The sequence below is a fragment of the Diprion similis genome, chromosome 9 (assembly GCF_021155765.1).
Source record: "Diprion similis isolate iyDipSimi1 chromosome 9, iyDipSimi1.1, whole genome shotgun sequence".
Taxonomy (NCBI): domain Eukaryota; kingdom Metazoa; phylum Arthropoda; class Insecta; order Hymenoptera; family Diprionidae; genus Diprion; species Diprion similis.
Window position 1 is genome coordinate 695,523 of NC_060113.1, and position 17,242 is coordinate 712,764.

Genomic DNA, 17,242 nt, shown 5'->3' on the forward strand with positions numbered 1-17,242 from the left:
TCTCGTGGATAATTGTTTAAAGCGAATCATTTCCCCTCGCAGAAACGTTACCGGAGCGGGGTATTGGGTAAAAAAAAAAAGTGAACAGAGAAAAGTAAAAAAAAAAAAAACGCGGACTATTAACGCAGCATCTCGTCGACGCGACGCAGTATCGAGTCAATGCAAGCGTAAATTGCATAATTAGCAATTTTTCAACTGCTCCGTTTTCATGCTGCGTGCGGATGAATATTGCATATCGTATATCGTTTTATATATATATATATATATATATATATATATATATATATATAATATTAAACACACGAGGATACGATTCGCCATACGATTCGCGTTGTTGCAACAGCCGTGCAGCTATATCAATGACGAAGAAAAGTGAACAACAAAGAGAGAAAAAGAAAAGGAAAAGAAATAAGTAAATAAATAAATAAATAAATAAATAAACAAACAGAACCAAGACCAGAACCAGTATAAGGAGTGAAATAGAGGAAGAAAGAAATAAGACGAAGACGAAGACGAAGACGAAGACGAAGACGAAGACGAAGAAGAAGAAGTAGAAAAACAATTCTCGCACTCCGGGTGTAGTGATGCAGGCTCGCGTTACACCCGCGTCTCGGTAACTGTAAATATTTGATAGGAAGAAGCGATTAGAAAACGCTGAGATTCACCGACTCGCTAACATATGCGCTATACTACACATATCACGCGCGCGCGTGTGTATATATACATGTATATATATTACATATATAAATATAACTCTGTGGTGTGTACATAACCCTATACGCCCGAAGGTATAGGTAATCCATTGCATATGCATATGTATGTACATATATATAGGTATGTAATTAATATGTTTAAAAATTAAGCTCACCGATAAGAGAAATTTTATTTATAATTATATAGTTAAGGGGGTGGGCGGGAGGGGGGGGGGGGGGAGCTTTGGTGAAATTTCGGTAACATCGAGTTTTTTGTTTCAATTGAAAAAAAAAAAAAATTTGACAGAAATTTAAGACTAATTCGAATATTCAACAAATGAAAACAAAAAAATTTGATAGAAATTTTTTTTCGGCCATATTCGAATCAGTCTTCAATCTCACTGTCAGTTGCTCATATATCGAAAATACGTGTTCCCTGTTAAAATGTCACCATTATTCCCCCCCCCCCCCCCCCCCTCAAAACCCTTCAAGTTTCTTCATTAAATTTTTTCTACGATCTCTTGTAGTTTTCGAAATATTTGCCTGGACCACCCTGTATATATATATATATATATATATATATATATATATATATATATATATATATGCATCAGGCATTTTAATTATATAACATAATACACGTGCATCGTATAACTCACGATGAATCTCTTGTGCTTCATGCGGTTTTCTAATCTATGGGAAAATGTACACAGAAGCCGTATATATATATAGCGCGAGGCCTCCAGATATATAATATTTTTAGACTTGTGTGTACGTCACACACGCTCTACCATACGTACGTACATGCATATGGAATATATATATGTATGTATATAAGTACACCCTTCCCCGAACATGTCGGTTCTCTGCCGACCCGGTGGTGCTTCCCACTTCCTTCGACGTCCTCGTCATCGTTATCGCGTATATCCTCCACGTGTTACAGCTGTAACACCGAGTGACGCGAGCCGGTCGCTTCCAACCGGTTCGGAAGACCGTAAGATACCTACTCCGCATAACTTCCCCTCGATATACGTACCTACATATCTATAGTTTGTCCAATACACCTGCGGCAATGCAACTATATTCTAGAAAACTATAATCTATAGATACATAGATACGAATGACGAGAGAATTTGGATAACGTTTGTTTGTTTGTTTTTTTTTTGTTTTTTTTTTTCTTTTTCTTTTTCTTCTACCTCTACTTCTTCAAGGAGGTGCTACTCGAGAAATTTGTGACAATTGGTGGTGGAAGAAAAAAAAAAAAAAAAAAAAAATAGACACAAAAATATACAAAAAACTGAAATTTCCGATCACTTGACGAGAAAAAAAAAAAAAAAAAAAAAATAAGTCCTTAACGTCGACCACTGTCGTACAAAATCTTATATTTTTTCATCAACTTTTGTATACCTACCGATATATAGATTTACGAAAAAATCGCAAGAGACATTTTTTTTTTTTTTTTTTTTCGCAGATCGTTCAATTTCCCACAAAACTATGTATCGTTCTTTATACGATACGATAACGCCGATCCGTTGTTGAGGAATAAAAATCACCCCCCCCCCCCCCCCCCCCCAAAACAAAAAAAAACATCCCGTGTTATTTAAACGAAAAATAAAAAATCGCGAACACAAGTATCTCTTAATATTAATAATAATAAGAGCTGAAACTTTTACAAAAAAAAAATTTTTTTTTTCTCCATCTCGTCATTTTGAACGATATTTTGACGGTAATGAACGAAAAATAAGTAGTCATTTATTTATTTATTTTTTTTTTTTCTCATCATTTTGGCCCACCCTAATATATATTATATATACATATATATATATATATATATATATATATATATATATATATATATACCAATTGGACAACAAAAGCTAAAGCAGAGAAGGCAGTTTTGGCGAGGAAGGAACGATTTCCTAAGGTTTCCCATGCAGCGGAATTGTTTGCGGATGAAGCCTATGCTAATTTTAGGCCTAGTAGGCTCGAGGGAATTTCTACTCATGGACGGATGGACGGATGGACGGATGGACGGATGGACGGATGGATGGTGCAGCTCCTTCGCATGCATTTCAAGGCTGTGGTGCACTACTGGGCCTGGGCCTGGGCCTGGGCCTGACCGAAGCTCGTTCTGGGCCGGTTGTTATTGTTTTAAGAGGAGCGCTTCGCTGCAGGTCGCGTCAAAAGGAAAAGCCGCGGGCACCGCTGCCAAAGGGTTGTTTGAACAATCGCTAACTACCGTAGAGAAACTCCGAGGGCTCCCTGCAGGCCTCCTCCTCCTCCCCTCTCTCTCTTTTTCGTTGTTGTCTCACGATCTTATTCTCCGAGCCATAATAACTCGCCGCCGCCGCCGCCTCGTCGTAGTTTATACACCGCGCCCGAGGTATATACCCTTAACCAAAACCAAAAACTCATGGAAAAGGCAACCGTCAGGCTTACAAAGCCGGATCTAACCCGTTTCTGCACGTGGCTCAACGCGCGATCCTTATACGAACATCGTTTTATCGCCTAAACACCATCCGGAAAAGCTTACCCTGAAGTGGAAGGTCGTACGACGAATCAATTGTTTTGATGAAAATATTGTAAAATTTGAATTGGAACTGTTTTAATTTTTTCATAAAATATGATAGTAGCTTCTAGTTCGTTTGGTGACCGGAAATAGAAAAATTGTAGTAATCGAAAAAAGCAGGTTATAGTGAAGAGCGAAATGTCTTATAACGATCTCACATCGTAAACTTTATCGTTTTGTTTCATTGACCAGAGAGTGATAGTTAAAGAGAAAAATGCAAGAATTGGGTAGAAAAACGTCATTTTTCTCTGTGTTTATGATTTTTTTTTTTTTGTTTTGATTTGATTTTTTTCCTTTTTTTCCTAAAAATTCAAGCGATGAACAACCAAGCAGCAAACACAACAGGTTTTCATCACTTGTTGTTCAGCCAATCAAAAATGTTGTGGTCTGGAGGCTCGCTGAATTGACGTGGACAGTTCCATTAGGGGGTCCCTTATTTAGGGTGTTAACGAATTTTTCCAGCCCCACAAACCAAATCAACTTGAAATAATTATAAAACAATTACCTAATTTTTTTAGATTTTTAACTCAACTCTAACATAATCCGCTTTGTGGTCGAAGTTTCTTATGGAAATAATATGGGAAAAAGTTTGTTTTTTTTTTCTCAGTATATATTTTATTTTAAAAGTAATAATGTTGAAAAAAAATTTTGTAAATGTGATGTTTTAGTCGGCATTGGTGATACCGTTTGGGAAAAAAATTCACATAATCGTACCGCGCAATATCGACGAATTGCACACCATCTAAATCTGACTTTTTTTTTTGCATTTAGAGAAAGTGCAATTCGTCTAGATTTCCTGGTATCGTGATGTAAATTTTTTTTTTACACATAGTAACACTAACGTCGACTAAAACCTCGCGGTTATAGATTTTTTTCAACTATCATTACTCTCGCAAGAAAATATATACCGATAAAACAAGTTTTTCCCATATTATTTCCATAAGAAACTTCGACCACAAAGCTGACTATCCCATAGTCGATGTATAAATCAGAAAAAAATTCTGCAATTCTTTTCAAATTATTTGAAATTGATTTTAGGGGGTGGGCCGGCAAAAATTCGTCAACACCCTAAATATCCAATGTTCGTGCATAATTTAAAAAAAAAAAAAAAAAACGAGATGCTGCGAGCACGTGTGAATAGATATCACAAGGCGTCGCGCCTCGTTTCGTTCAGCCAATAATTCATTTCGTACGTCAAGCAATCTGCTCGCTCGTTCGTTTGTATCGAGATAAGACTTGATGATGCTGCTGCTGATGCTGCTGCTGCTGCTGGGGTTGATGGGAGGAGGAAGCCGATGACGCGTGTGTGTAAATACCGACTGCATCGAGCGTACACGTAGGTGTATACGCAGAGCGATGAAACCCGTGGGGAAACACGGGAGACCTGGTTAACTCCGAGTTCCCCTCGGGATAGGGCGTATAAAGTACATATCGATGTGGGCGTTGGTGTATAATTGTTATTATATTAGCCTCGTGCCGTCAAAATGCTGATAGAAAGAGAGAAAGATAGAGCGAGAGAGAGAGATCGTTAAAATTTGTCCAAAGATTTAACGCCTGAGACTACGAGAATAGAATTTATTTAGTAGAAAACTTAACAAACTTATTCGTATTTGGATATGGAGAAATATATATTTTCTTATTATTATTATTGTTGTTATTATTATTATTATTATCAAGTTTTTTATAGTTGAGCCAAATACTACGAATTATCGATAGAAATTTGTTTATATAATTTATTGAGAAATCGTATTTGGTTCGATTAAATTCTTTACAATAAATAACGAAACATTTATTTCACCGTATCAACAATATTTATTTATATATATATATATATATATATATATATATATATACACGTTTGTTAACAATAAATAAAATCTTTCCTCGCTGGATAGAATATAAAGTTTAAAACAATCAATGAGTTGGTGAAAAAGCAATTTTTGTATGTAACACGATTAACCGAGTCATTATTATTATTATTATTATTATTATCATTATTCTTATCGTTGTTGTTGTTATAATTCTTGATTTTTCTCTCAAACGGCACTGATCAAAGAAATATGTATATATTGAAATTGGAATGTTTTTTATCGTCGTTATTGAGAATTTCTAACAAATGAAGAATTTTCTAGGAATTTTTTTTTTATCGAAATTAAGATATCAATTTTAACTGCGCGAATTTATTCGCAGAAAAAAATTTGTTTCTTCTTTACAATCGAAGAAGAATTAAGGAAGAAAGTTTAAACGGAAACGGGAGGGGGGAAAAAAAAAACAAAAGAATAAAGAAATTATAGCAGTTTGTATGAATTAAACCATAAGGATAAAGTTTCAACGTCTGTTGAAAATTGGCGGATGCTTGTTTAATATATTGTTCATTCCGTGATATAAAATAAAAATATGATATAAAACTAAACGAAGGAAAGAAAAGAAGAAAAATAGAAAAAAAAAAAAAAAAAAAATTTAACGCGGCGATATAATTATCGTTTTAAAATGGCAATATAGTTTCCTTCCCATTATATACCATGTATAATAATTATTGCGGTTTTTTTTTACTTATTATACGCACAGTCATATGTATAATAAGATTCTAATTAGGCAATCAACTTTCCCTCTTTAATTCTTTATCTTATCTTCTCCTTCTTAGAGTTTTAGGAATATGCCTAGTTAATGTGTGTATATATATATTATTTTGTAGAAAATTCAAGACGCGTAGAAAAAATGTATGTATAAAAAAAAAAAGAAAGAAAATCCTCCAAAAAATTTCCAACCACATATCCAAGGTATCCATAAATGTTTTAAATATACGCTGACAATGATAAGGAGAGAAAAATTCATTGAATTCGATGAAATAATCATTTATTTGCTTCGATTCTAGATACGCATGTCAAAAAAAATTTTTATTTGATTTCGAGTAACCCCTTTTCAATCACTCTTTTCTCCCGATGTACGAAAAACTACGAAATATAAAAATCATTTAACAGTTGGTTCAAATATTCTATACACGTAAAATAATATTTCCGCGTAGGTATAGCGATACAAGCAATTGCTGGAAGTAGCTGTTTTCACACGTGATCTGGGCGAAATCAAGGAATTTCCTGGTTCGTCTATGTATATATATATATATATATACATAGAGGAATCAAGGAATTTCCTGGTTATATATATATGTATATATATATACATAGACGAACCAGGAAATTCCTTGATTTCGCCCAGATCACGTGTGAAAACAGCTACTTCCAGCAATTGCTTGTATCGCTATACCTACGCGGAAATATTATTTTACGTGTATAGAATATTTGAACCAACTGTTAAATGATTTTTATATTTCGTAGTTTTTCGTACATCGGGAGAAAAGAGTGATTGAAAAGGGGTTACTCGAAATCAAATAAAAATTTTTTTTGACATGCGTATCTAGAATCGAAGCAAATAAATGATTATTTCATCGAATTCAATGAATTTTTCTCTCCTTATCATTGTCAGCGTATATTTAAAACATTTATGGATACCTTGGATATGTGGTTGGAAATTTTTTGGAGGATTTTCTTGTTTTTTTTTTTTTTTATACACACATTTTTTCTACGCGTCTTGAATTTTCTACAAATTTTTCAAAACCAAACTTATTGATCGACACAATTTGAAAAAATTCTGAAAAATCATGTTTCAGGTATGAACATTTTTTTTAACTCACAGCAGGAGTGGAGAGCTTTTTAATTCTTACTGGTTTCAAGCTTTTTCTGATACAAAAAGTGTAAAAAAAAAAATTAGAAACGGGAGTCGTTTTACTACGGATGGTTGCCGAAATACTTTCATATTTCATACCAGATTGTTGACAATTTTCGGAAGACATTTTGTTTTTCCTCTTCATTTTTGTGATTTAAAAAAAAATTGCAAACCGTTGAATGGTCCCAAAAAATCTAAAAAAAAATTTCAAAATCCGGTACGACATACGAAAATGCTTCACTGCAATAAGATACAGTAAAACGAGTCCCTTTTCTGAAATTTTTCTAACTTTTTTTCTACCAGTAAAAGCCGCACTCAGGCTCTAAAAGCTTTTCAAAAAAAAAAAAAACTCGACACCTGATCACATGATTTTTCGGAATATATTTTCAGATTTTTAAATATACCTACCGTCGTCGAGGAATAAGCTGGTTTTGAAAAATTGTAGTAAATTCGAACCGTGTAAAAAAAAATAAAAAAAAAAAAAAAAAAACAAAAGTGAGAAGAGCGATGTAAAAAAATTTCGGGCCAAGTTCGCTGATATCGCGACCGAAAATGGATACCATCTGGTGTTTGGTTTTTCGAATTTTGTAAAACTGATGAATTATTTTAACCGATTTTCAAAAACTCACCTGTGCTCCGCCGCTCGGTCTCTTTGTCTTCGGTTTTTAAACCAGTTGCTGACTTGGGTCGTCGTCAGTCCGGTGCTTTCGGCAAGCTCGCGTTTCTCCCTCGGCGATGGGTAAGGATTCGCGGCGTACCACTCCCTCAGGACGCTACGGGATTTTTCTTTGAAACAGTACGAAGTCTCTTCGCCGTCCCATATCGTCCTTGGCAAAGGAAACTTGCGTCTAACGCGGTATTTGCCTGTTTTTGAACAAAAAAAAATAAAAAAATATTTTCAAAATCATATCACACGAGAATCTGAGGTCGCTCGAAATTTTTTTGAAATGTCAAAAATCGTCAAAAAATTAAATTAAAAAAATTATATTTCCAGTATTTTGTTTGATGTTTAATTCATGTCGTGGTGTATTGTTATCGATTCTTTCTTACCGAATTAAAGAAAAAAAATTTTGTGAAATTTTAATATGAATATTAAAAGGTCGCTCGAAAAGATCTAAAGAAATGCACCAAAAAATTGAAAAAAAATTATCAGCGACCTTTCAAAATTCAAATTTTGAACTGAAACTTTCGGAAACTTATTTTTTTTTTGTCTGTAAAATTATACCGTAACGAGAAAAAAAATTAAAAAAAAAAAAAAAAAAAAAAAAAAAAATCGATTTTCGACGATTTCTGACATTTCAAAAAATGTGGAGCGACCTCTTAAAAATTTTTTTTCGAACTGTCTTTTGGAGTGGGCTCTTAAAACAACAAAAACTAACATTTTGTCACACGAGACTCGAAAAAAAAAAAAATAGTCGATTATTTTTGCGCCACCCTAATATATATATATATATATATATATAGTAAAGGAAAAAAACTTTCCTTCTTCGAGTTTGTCCGTGAAAAAAAAAAGAAAGAATGATTGATTGAAAGGAAAGAATGAGGAAAAAAATGATGAATCGCTAACGCCCATATTTATTTCCATCCATTTGGGTATATTCTCGCGGTTACGTTTTTTCCCCATTTACTTTCAGTCGTATAATTTCTATCGTTATTTATTTATTTACGCACATAAACGATTATTTCACAGCGGATACGTATGTGGTTTAATGATGCATATGTATAGAATATATAATAATAAAAATACACGTAACGCCACGGGATCGCTTCCTCCTTTTCTTAATTTTTTTTTTTTTTCTTTTTCTTATCATTTCTTTTCCTCATTGGCACTTTTTTCATATATAGAGATTATTATATTAGGTGTGTATATATATATATATATATATATATATATATATATACAATATCTCTATTGGGTAAAAACTACGGATTTTCCAGTTGATTATAATAAGTCCAATTAAATCAGTTAATTCGCAGCTGTAGCGGTGAACCGCATTGCGTAACATAATTTTTCACTTGGCGAGAGTGCGCGGAAGGAACAGAATGTACGAAGGAAGCGTGCGGTTGAATTCAAAGAAATGATGAAAAAAAAAGAAATAAAAAAAAAAAAAAAAAAGGAGGCAAGATGCAAGCGATCTGATAGCGTTATGTGTAATTTTTTTTTTCATTTAAATTTCTCATGAACATTGTATCGATATGCAAAAGGGAGATGATAAGTTAATGGAAAGTAAAAATTTGATTCATGCTTCTGCTTGCAGCAGAATGGGTTCAATGAAAAATTCAAAGCTTAACCTTCTTTCTGAAAATATATTTGAAATTATTGAGTGAATTTGATCGCTTTTTTTTTTTTTTTTTTTTTTTTCTTTTTTGTGTCAAAAACACTCAAAAACTGTAAAATCAAGTAACCCGAGCAACGAAAAAATGTCTTTCCGATTGAAAGTTTGTTTTTCGTTGGGAAAAAAAAAAAAAAAAAAAAAAAAAAAAAAATCAAATAAACTCAAAAATTGTACAATCAAGTAACCCATTGATTTTCGTTGAAGAAAAAAAAAATCAAAAACTGTACAACCAAGTAACCCGAGCAACGGTAAAATGTCTTTCCGATTAAAAAATAGTTTTTCGGTAAAAAGCAAACCAAAAAAAAAAAAAAAAAAAAAAAAACATTAATTGAAAAAAAAAAACAACATCCTTCTCGTTTCGGAAGTCGCGGGGTATTGCGTAGGTAGTAGTTGGTGGTGGTGGTGGTGGTTGCTGCGTCTGGGTGTCAGGATAAACGCGTTGCGATAATAAATCGATACTGACCGACGGCACCGAGAGGTCTTCCCCGGAGTCGTTCCGCCTCTATATAGTGGGCCTTCAGCCATAGAGCCTGGAGTTTCGGGTGGTTGTGAGGGCTGAAAGTGTGGCTCTCCAGTATCCGGTACAACTCCTTGAAGTTGCCACGGTGGAAGGCGACGATCGCCTTCGCCTTCAGGACGCTCTCGTGCCTGTGCAATCTCGCGCACGCCGGTAGGGACCACAAAAATCTTCCGAGACGTTCGACGGAGCCGGCTTGCTGGAGAACCTGTACAGACGACACCATCGCCTTGAAGACGATAGACAGGAGGGGCACACTGTTAGTCGAAATGACGATAACGCGACCTCCTATTAATCTAGTTTATCTTGTATCTTTTTTCTCAATTCCAAAAAAATAGTATCTCTCAAAAACGTTTGTTTCTAATTTACAGGTTTTTTTTTTTTTTTTATTTTATTTATTTTTTTTTTTCTTTTTTTTTTTTTTTTTGCAATTTTCATTTCTTGTTAGGTAAAAATTATTTATTTATTTATTTGTTTCATTGTTTTATTTGTATCTTTTATCTTTTGCCAATCTCTTCTTTTCTCTATTTTTTTTGTCTTTCCGTCATTCACTACTCGAACAGATATTTCCCAAGTCACGTGACTGTTACGCGTCGCAATTTCATCGTAAAGGAGAGAAAACAAAAGAAAAAAAGACGAAATAATTAAAGGAAAGGAAACAAAATTGTTTAAACAAAAAATTTTACATCTATCCTAGTATATATATATATATATATATATATACATATACTATTATAATGTAAAATTTTTTGTTTAAACGATCTTTTTTTCCTTTCCTTCAATTATTTGTCTTTTTTTCTTCCTCCTTCTTTCCACTTTCTTACGATTATTTCTCTCACTGACAAAATTTACTGCAAAGGAAAAAATTTTTACGTTTCAATTTTCTTTTTACCCTTTTTTCTCTCTCTTGTTCTGCTTTACTTTCTTGTTTTTCTTTTTTCTAATTTTACTCTCAAGCTGATTATTATTATTATTATTATTGTTATTTTTTTTTCTTTTTTTTCTGTTTTGTTGTTTTCATTTTTTTTTTTATTTTTTTTCGCTGTATACAAGACAACTAGCGTCCACGTCACACGATAAGTATAGGATATACAATGCATAATAGGTATATATTGTTATACGATCGAGTTGATGAAATTTTTTGCCATTTCTTTGCACAGTTTTCAATTCATCGTTGTTTATCGATTTTCTGTTTTTTTTTTTTTTTAATTTTCAATTAATTTTCAATTTTGAACAACGATAATTTTCAGGCTAAATTGAGATTTTTTTTTTTCTTGGTTTTTTGTTATTCCTCGGTTACTCGATCATTCGTTTACTACGGTCGAAAAGAAAGTTTTACTTTCTATCTATATTTTAAATATACACGATATTCAATTATTAATGTTCGGGTATATTTTTGAAAAAAAAAAAAAAACAATATTTTTCGTGTGACGCGGGCAAGGAGCTAACGTGTGCAACGACCACATATATATACATATATATATATATATATACATGTATACACATACACATACACATACATATATATATATATATATATAGGTGAATAGATATAGAAGGATAGAATAATAAAATTATCTATTTATACATATACATATAATACAATAATTGTAGTTTCTTTGCGTTTATCTTTCACTTCTGATGGGTTTCGTTGGAATGATGATAAAAAAAAAAAAAAAAAAAAAAAAAAAACGAATTCATACATAATTATATATATTATGCATATATATTCAACATAAAAAATTTATACACACATAACAATATTCATATGTAATTTTTTCTAATTCGAATCACGTATCTATAAAGATCGAAATTTATAGTTTTCGTCATTTTTCATCCGTAAAATTGTATCTGTATTTTATATTTGGCGGGGCGGAAGGAGGGGCGGCGGGGGGGGAGGGGGGGGGGGTCGGGTTATCGCGAGATATTGAGAAACCGTTTTCCATACGCCGCGGAATTTCTCGAGTATATACCTCTACTATGTAAGTATTATACATATCAAGAGACTGAATTTTTTTCCTCATCTTAATGTATCGACATGCATATATATATATATATATACATTTTTACTTGCCGCGGTAATCTAAATCGTAAAGATTATTATATATTTTATAGACATTAAACCGTGCATAAATGTACAGATATTTACAATATCCGTTTATATACTACACGTATATTATATATATATATATATATATATATATATATTATATAGAGAGAGAAATTATTATAAGCTATTCCCGGGGTTTATTTTCAGCCATTACATTGTGCACATGCTTTAACTTATTTACTCAATATTGTACATAATACGGTAAATAAGTGATGTGTAAAAACACACAGAAAAAAAAAAAAAATGAATAAAAAATAATAATCGTACCGTGAGGGTATAAAAATTGGAAAAATGTATAACTATACTCGATACGCGATGAGGTATAATTTTAAACCGAGGTTTTTCCATTCCGTTCACACCCTCTTCTTTTTCCTTCCTCTCTTTCTCTCTTTCTATTCGTCCGTTCATTTCATCTAATTTAATTTATCGCTGAACAGTGATTGATCACGTTTGTCATACCTAATGCTCACTGTCTACATGTATATATATATATATATATATATATGTATATGTATAATATACACACACATACGTGGGCAAAACATTTGCCAATTATCTTGAGGAATGATATATTATATGTGTATTTCGATTCACGGCAACGATGCGATTGTATGTACATGAAACGGCAAGTATAAAGTATACTCTTATGCGAATTGATGGTTTTTGAAATAATCTTTGCCCAAGTTCTATTTACGTTTATCTATCTTAGAACGAGAGACATGGGAATATATCTATATATATATATATATATAGAGAGAGAGAGAGAGAGAGAGAGAAACAAGAAATGCTTCTTAATTCTATCGGCACGTATAATACGCTGACATTATCACCTCAATGCAGCGACACGGACCTGCAGCGTACCTACATAATACATTAGCAGCTCGTGTAACTCTGGTGCAGGTGATCAGCAACATCGGTGTTGAAACCGAATGACGGTCAACCTCTTTTCTATTTATTTGCAACCGATTGGGGCCGCGCCCGAATTCCGCGAGGGTAAATCCGTTCCGATCATGTTGCCCCAATTATTCATTAACAATTGCGGTGTTTTCGCTGCTGCCCCCCCCCCCCCCCCCTCCCCCAAATCACCCCTCAATTCGTTCAAATAGTCGCTTCGACATTTTCGTATTGCAGAATTAATTCGTCCTTTATTTGCAACGATCCTGTGTTTAAAAATGAGACGTGAAAAATCAACAAAGTATAAAAGTATATATTCCGAGGGGGGGGGAGGGGGGAAGGATATGACCGCAATTAATTCTAATTACAATATCACGCGGGCAGTTCTCTATCGTGTCGGATTTTTATACAAGTACTATAAGCAATAAATAGCGAATCTTCAAAGCAACGTCAAGTCCGCAGAGGTTACGAGATGTAAGAAATGAATTTCGAGTGAGAGAGAAAGAGAGAAAGAGAGAGAGAGAGAGTGATAACCGCGTAAATGCCTGATGATTCAATTCGTATACGCGGGGATAAAAAAAATATTTATTAATAGTATTAATACACGAAGAGGTATAACTTGGTGTATATATATATATATATATATATATATATAGATATATAATATATAGGTCTCATATGCGATGATCCGAATCGTAAATCACTTGGCGATATGCAGGGATTTAAAAAAAATCGCGTAATAACGAAAGATCTATTCGGATGAAAATATTTTAGTCATCGTGACCTAAAAATCTAAATTCTGACACGTTGGTATTACGATAGAAAACTACGAGAATAAGAGATTTCATTTATTTAATTCACCCTGTAGTTAGTCATCTTGCGACACGTATAACAATTGTAATGCAGTCATCGATTCGTGTCATTCTTCGAATCGCAATTTCTGGAGAGATTTTTCACGTTAGGGGAAAAACAACAACAAAAAAAAAATAAATAAATAAAAAAAAAAAACTAGGGAGTAACTGAGCATCGGAACTAAGTGGCAATATTAAAAAAAAAAAAAAAAAAAAAAATGATTTCCGATGGTACTCAAGTATCTGAAGAAGTCAGGAGTGTAGTGAGAGGAGTGGTTATTGGAGGTTAGGGTGCAGCTTATAAAAGGGACTCGACTTGATGAAACAATGGGATTCAGGTGCCGATGCGACGTGGTTAGAGCGATGCTCTGCCCATCCAGAGAGGAGGAGAGGAGAACTAGGGGGGTTAAGATCTATAATTATTACGGTTAAAATAGTGGCTGTAAATAGTCGCGAGCGTAGCAAACCGTTTACTTGGTACGTGTATACACAAAGCCGAGAAGACGTTTTCACACGTCCGACTCTCAAAGTGCTGCTGCTGCTGCTGCATTAAGTCCGTTTCGGTTATAGTGCTGCTGCAGGGAACGCGGCACAAACAGGGTTGACAGGTGACGAAAGTTTTATATGCCGGGATCAGGGAGGGGGGAGGATGTTATAAATAAATATTAAAAACTGATTATACACGGCGTTGCGTGTAAGAACACTTGGAAACGGCTAGAATTTCGTTTTTTTAATTGTTAACCCAGAATTTTTCTTTGCGGATGAAATTTGAAATTACAGTGAGCCAAAGCTAAAAGTAAAAATATATTTTTGGATTTGAATCTTACAACGAATTTAAGATCATTTGCACGGCAAACACTTTTGAAATCGGATAGCGAACTGTTTTGAACGGTATTATATTCTGTTTTCAACGTTTTTTTCTTTCATGGTTTCTATGGAAGTCTTAGAGCAGAGTGCAAGAGTCAAATAAAATGAAAATTATGAAAGCTTGCAATCTTGATTGGTTTCAAGTTTAATAACATATATTCGACCGTTTTCCATATAGGTACTCATGTAACACATGGTGGATGAGCCCCCTTAATTTATCTCGATACCGAGGGTCACGTGACGACGTGAGACCACTAGAGTGGTGGCCTCGATTGAATTACCGGATTACGCTTGCCGAGCGACGGGACGGCATGGAATAGCTTGTGGGTAATCGGTGCCAATTTTACATCGACTTCGTATGACTGTGTAAACAATCAATGCCCAGCACCGCGTTCTTTGTGTAGAGGTTAGTCGGCGCACAGGGAATTGTGTAAACCATTATACCCAGCCTGGGGATTTTCTTATGTAGCTTTTAGCCACGAACGATAAACGAAACGCGAAATTGAACTGCGAGCCTTGCATGCTGCACAATCTTCGAAGGCGAATATGATGGTTTACGTAAACGTTTCTTATCGTATCGCAACGAGTCCTAGTCTAAAATGGCGATGAATACGACTTTGCAAATTCTAAAGTCTAATTAACGGTCACTGCAGCAATGATAAGGGATGTTATTGGTTTAATCGTGTGATCTGCAGATGACTTGAGAAAAGGAGCTTGAAGATCGCAAGAGACAATTCAAACTGCACAATACGTGTGTCTTGTCTTTGAATTTTATAGTCAACTTTTATTTACGTTCACATATAAATGCACGAGATTTTTGACAATCAAACCAACTCTCAATTCAAATGGTCGTTTATTCAATTCTCTTTCTCTGCAAAACTGTCTGTCATACAATTGCAAATAATCTGAATTATATGTGTCAATTATACAGTTTTGTTTTCCAAATTTCCCTGAAGATAGTTTCTCATAAGTTGTTCTTCTGTTTTGTCTCTCAACGTAATTGTAAGTTGGTCAGAATTTCTCAGGCATTCGACAAATGTCTAATTCAACAAACGTTGCGTTCCTACACGACTCATTCCTCCAACAATCAATCGATCAATACCTACTTCATTAATTGCCTACGTGGGTATAAAAACCACGATCTCAATATTCCTATACCACAAACAAATCCTTTGCACTGGACTCCACACTGTTCAACCAAAAATTCAACATCGTCTTTTTATCGATGCGGATAACAGAGTCAAAAGTTCGTCGAATTAATCAAGGAAAAAATATAAAACTTAGATACGTTAATTAAACGTTAGATACTCTACGACAAGGTAACCCCAATAATCACCCCCCTTCGAACCCCTCGTTTCCAGAATTTACCCTCCTACCTAAGTTACGATTGAAAGCTCTCGCGATGAAACGTGATCGATAAAGAAGAAGAAGAAGAAGAAGAAGAAGAAAAATCAGTGAAAAAAGAAAAACAAAAAAAAAAAACTAACCATCCAACGAAACCGTCCATCGATCGTGATCGATCGAAGCCACCAACCTCTATACCTTCAAACAATGTACAAACGCACCTCACAAACGCAGGCTACTTGTTCCTGGGTAAAGCCAAAGCTCGGTAACTGTCCATTGGTTCCACCACCACCTCCACCGCCGCCTCCACCGCCGCCGGCTGAACTCGCCGGGCTATCCTGAGGGCTGTAGGTCGTTGGTCCGCCGGCGGTCGTCGCGTAGTTCGCGGCTGTTTGGGCGTCTATCACGGTGGCCCCCGACCCATGACCCAGGGGCGTTGGGGTCCCCTGGGGACTGTAGTCCCCAGCCGGACCCAGCAAGTCGTTGCTACCGCCGGGGCCCATGGCCTGTTGAACCCCGGAGCTCGCCCCCGCGCCCCCGTAACCAAGCATCACCTCATCGCCGGGGCCAATTCCGCCCCTTGCAACTCCGCTGGATCCGACCTCCACCGTGAACGTACTGCCAATATTTATCACCCTTCTTATATAGATGGAACAGTTTATCACTGATCACAGACTATAAGGTCGGCACACACTGAATATAAAGTCGGAGAACTTTTTCGTCCTGAGATTGTTTCACGACTCGAATTCACTCCTTCACTTCATCGTCCTACTGGAGTCCACTTGTCACCGATCATCCTTTGCTCATTCACCACCATCCGTACTTTATGTCTTTTTGTCTTTCCTGATTAATCGGTGCTACGTTGATGGTGTTCTTTGGGCTACTCGACTTCCTTCCTTCGACACTCTGGTGCAGTTGATCACTCGGTTCCTGACCACCGTGATTCACTGTTTGTTATCGCATTCGACGATCCCGTTCTAGGTATCATGACGTGATCCGAGGGTACACGAGACAAGAACCGGAACACTATTTCACCCTGCGATACTAGCTGGACGGATAAGGTGCAGACTAAACTCTGTATACAAATGGAAAGCAACCGCAAGGTGCATGTGATCCACTATAAACGATCGCGAAATCGGTTAGACCAAAGCTAATTTATACCGGTAAATAGACAATGATTCACCAGACACTGAAGTAAGTCAGTCAGTATCGAGTCTACGGTAAGTCGAAAATTTTCAACACAGTACAAGAGAGAGGAGTAGTAGTTCAGTGTCGAGGAACATGAATGTGGGCTAGTCGCGCGCGTATTCGGATATTTTTAGTCACTCTAGAGTCGCGC

General features: G+C 35.2%; 1 protein-coding gene across 2 annotated transcripts in view; it reads right to left on the reverse strand.

Annotated features, from left to right (window-relative positions):
* LOC124410559 (protein sine oculis-like) overlaps positions 1-16,535 on the reverse strand; it is a 36,966-nt gene extending 20,431 nt beyond the window's left edge. The window contains exons 1-3 of one of the 2 annotated variants that reach the window (XM_046889033.1): positions 16,125-16,535; positions 9,784-10,045; positions 7,614-7,848 (exon numbers count right to left, since the gene is read on the reverse strand). In XM_046889033.1, the coding sequence (XP_046744989.1) occupies positions 7,614-7,848; positions 9,784-10,045; positions 16,125-16,454 (827 nt within the window). In that variant the 5' untranslated portion in view covers positions 16,455-16,535. Of the gene's footprint in view, positions 1-7,613; positions 7,849-9,783; positions 10,067-16,124 lie in introns of both variants that reach the window. The other variant, XM_046889032.1, reaches the window with a different exon arrangement.
* Positions 16,536-17,242: the final 707 nt, after the last annotated feature.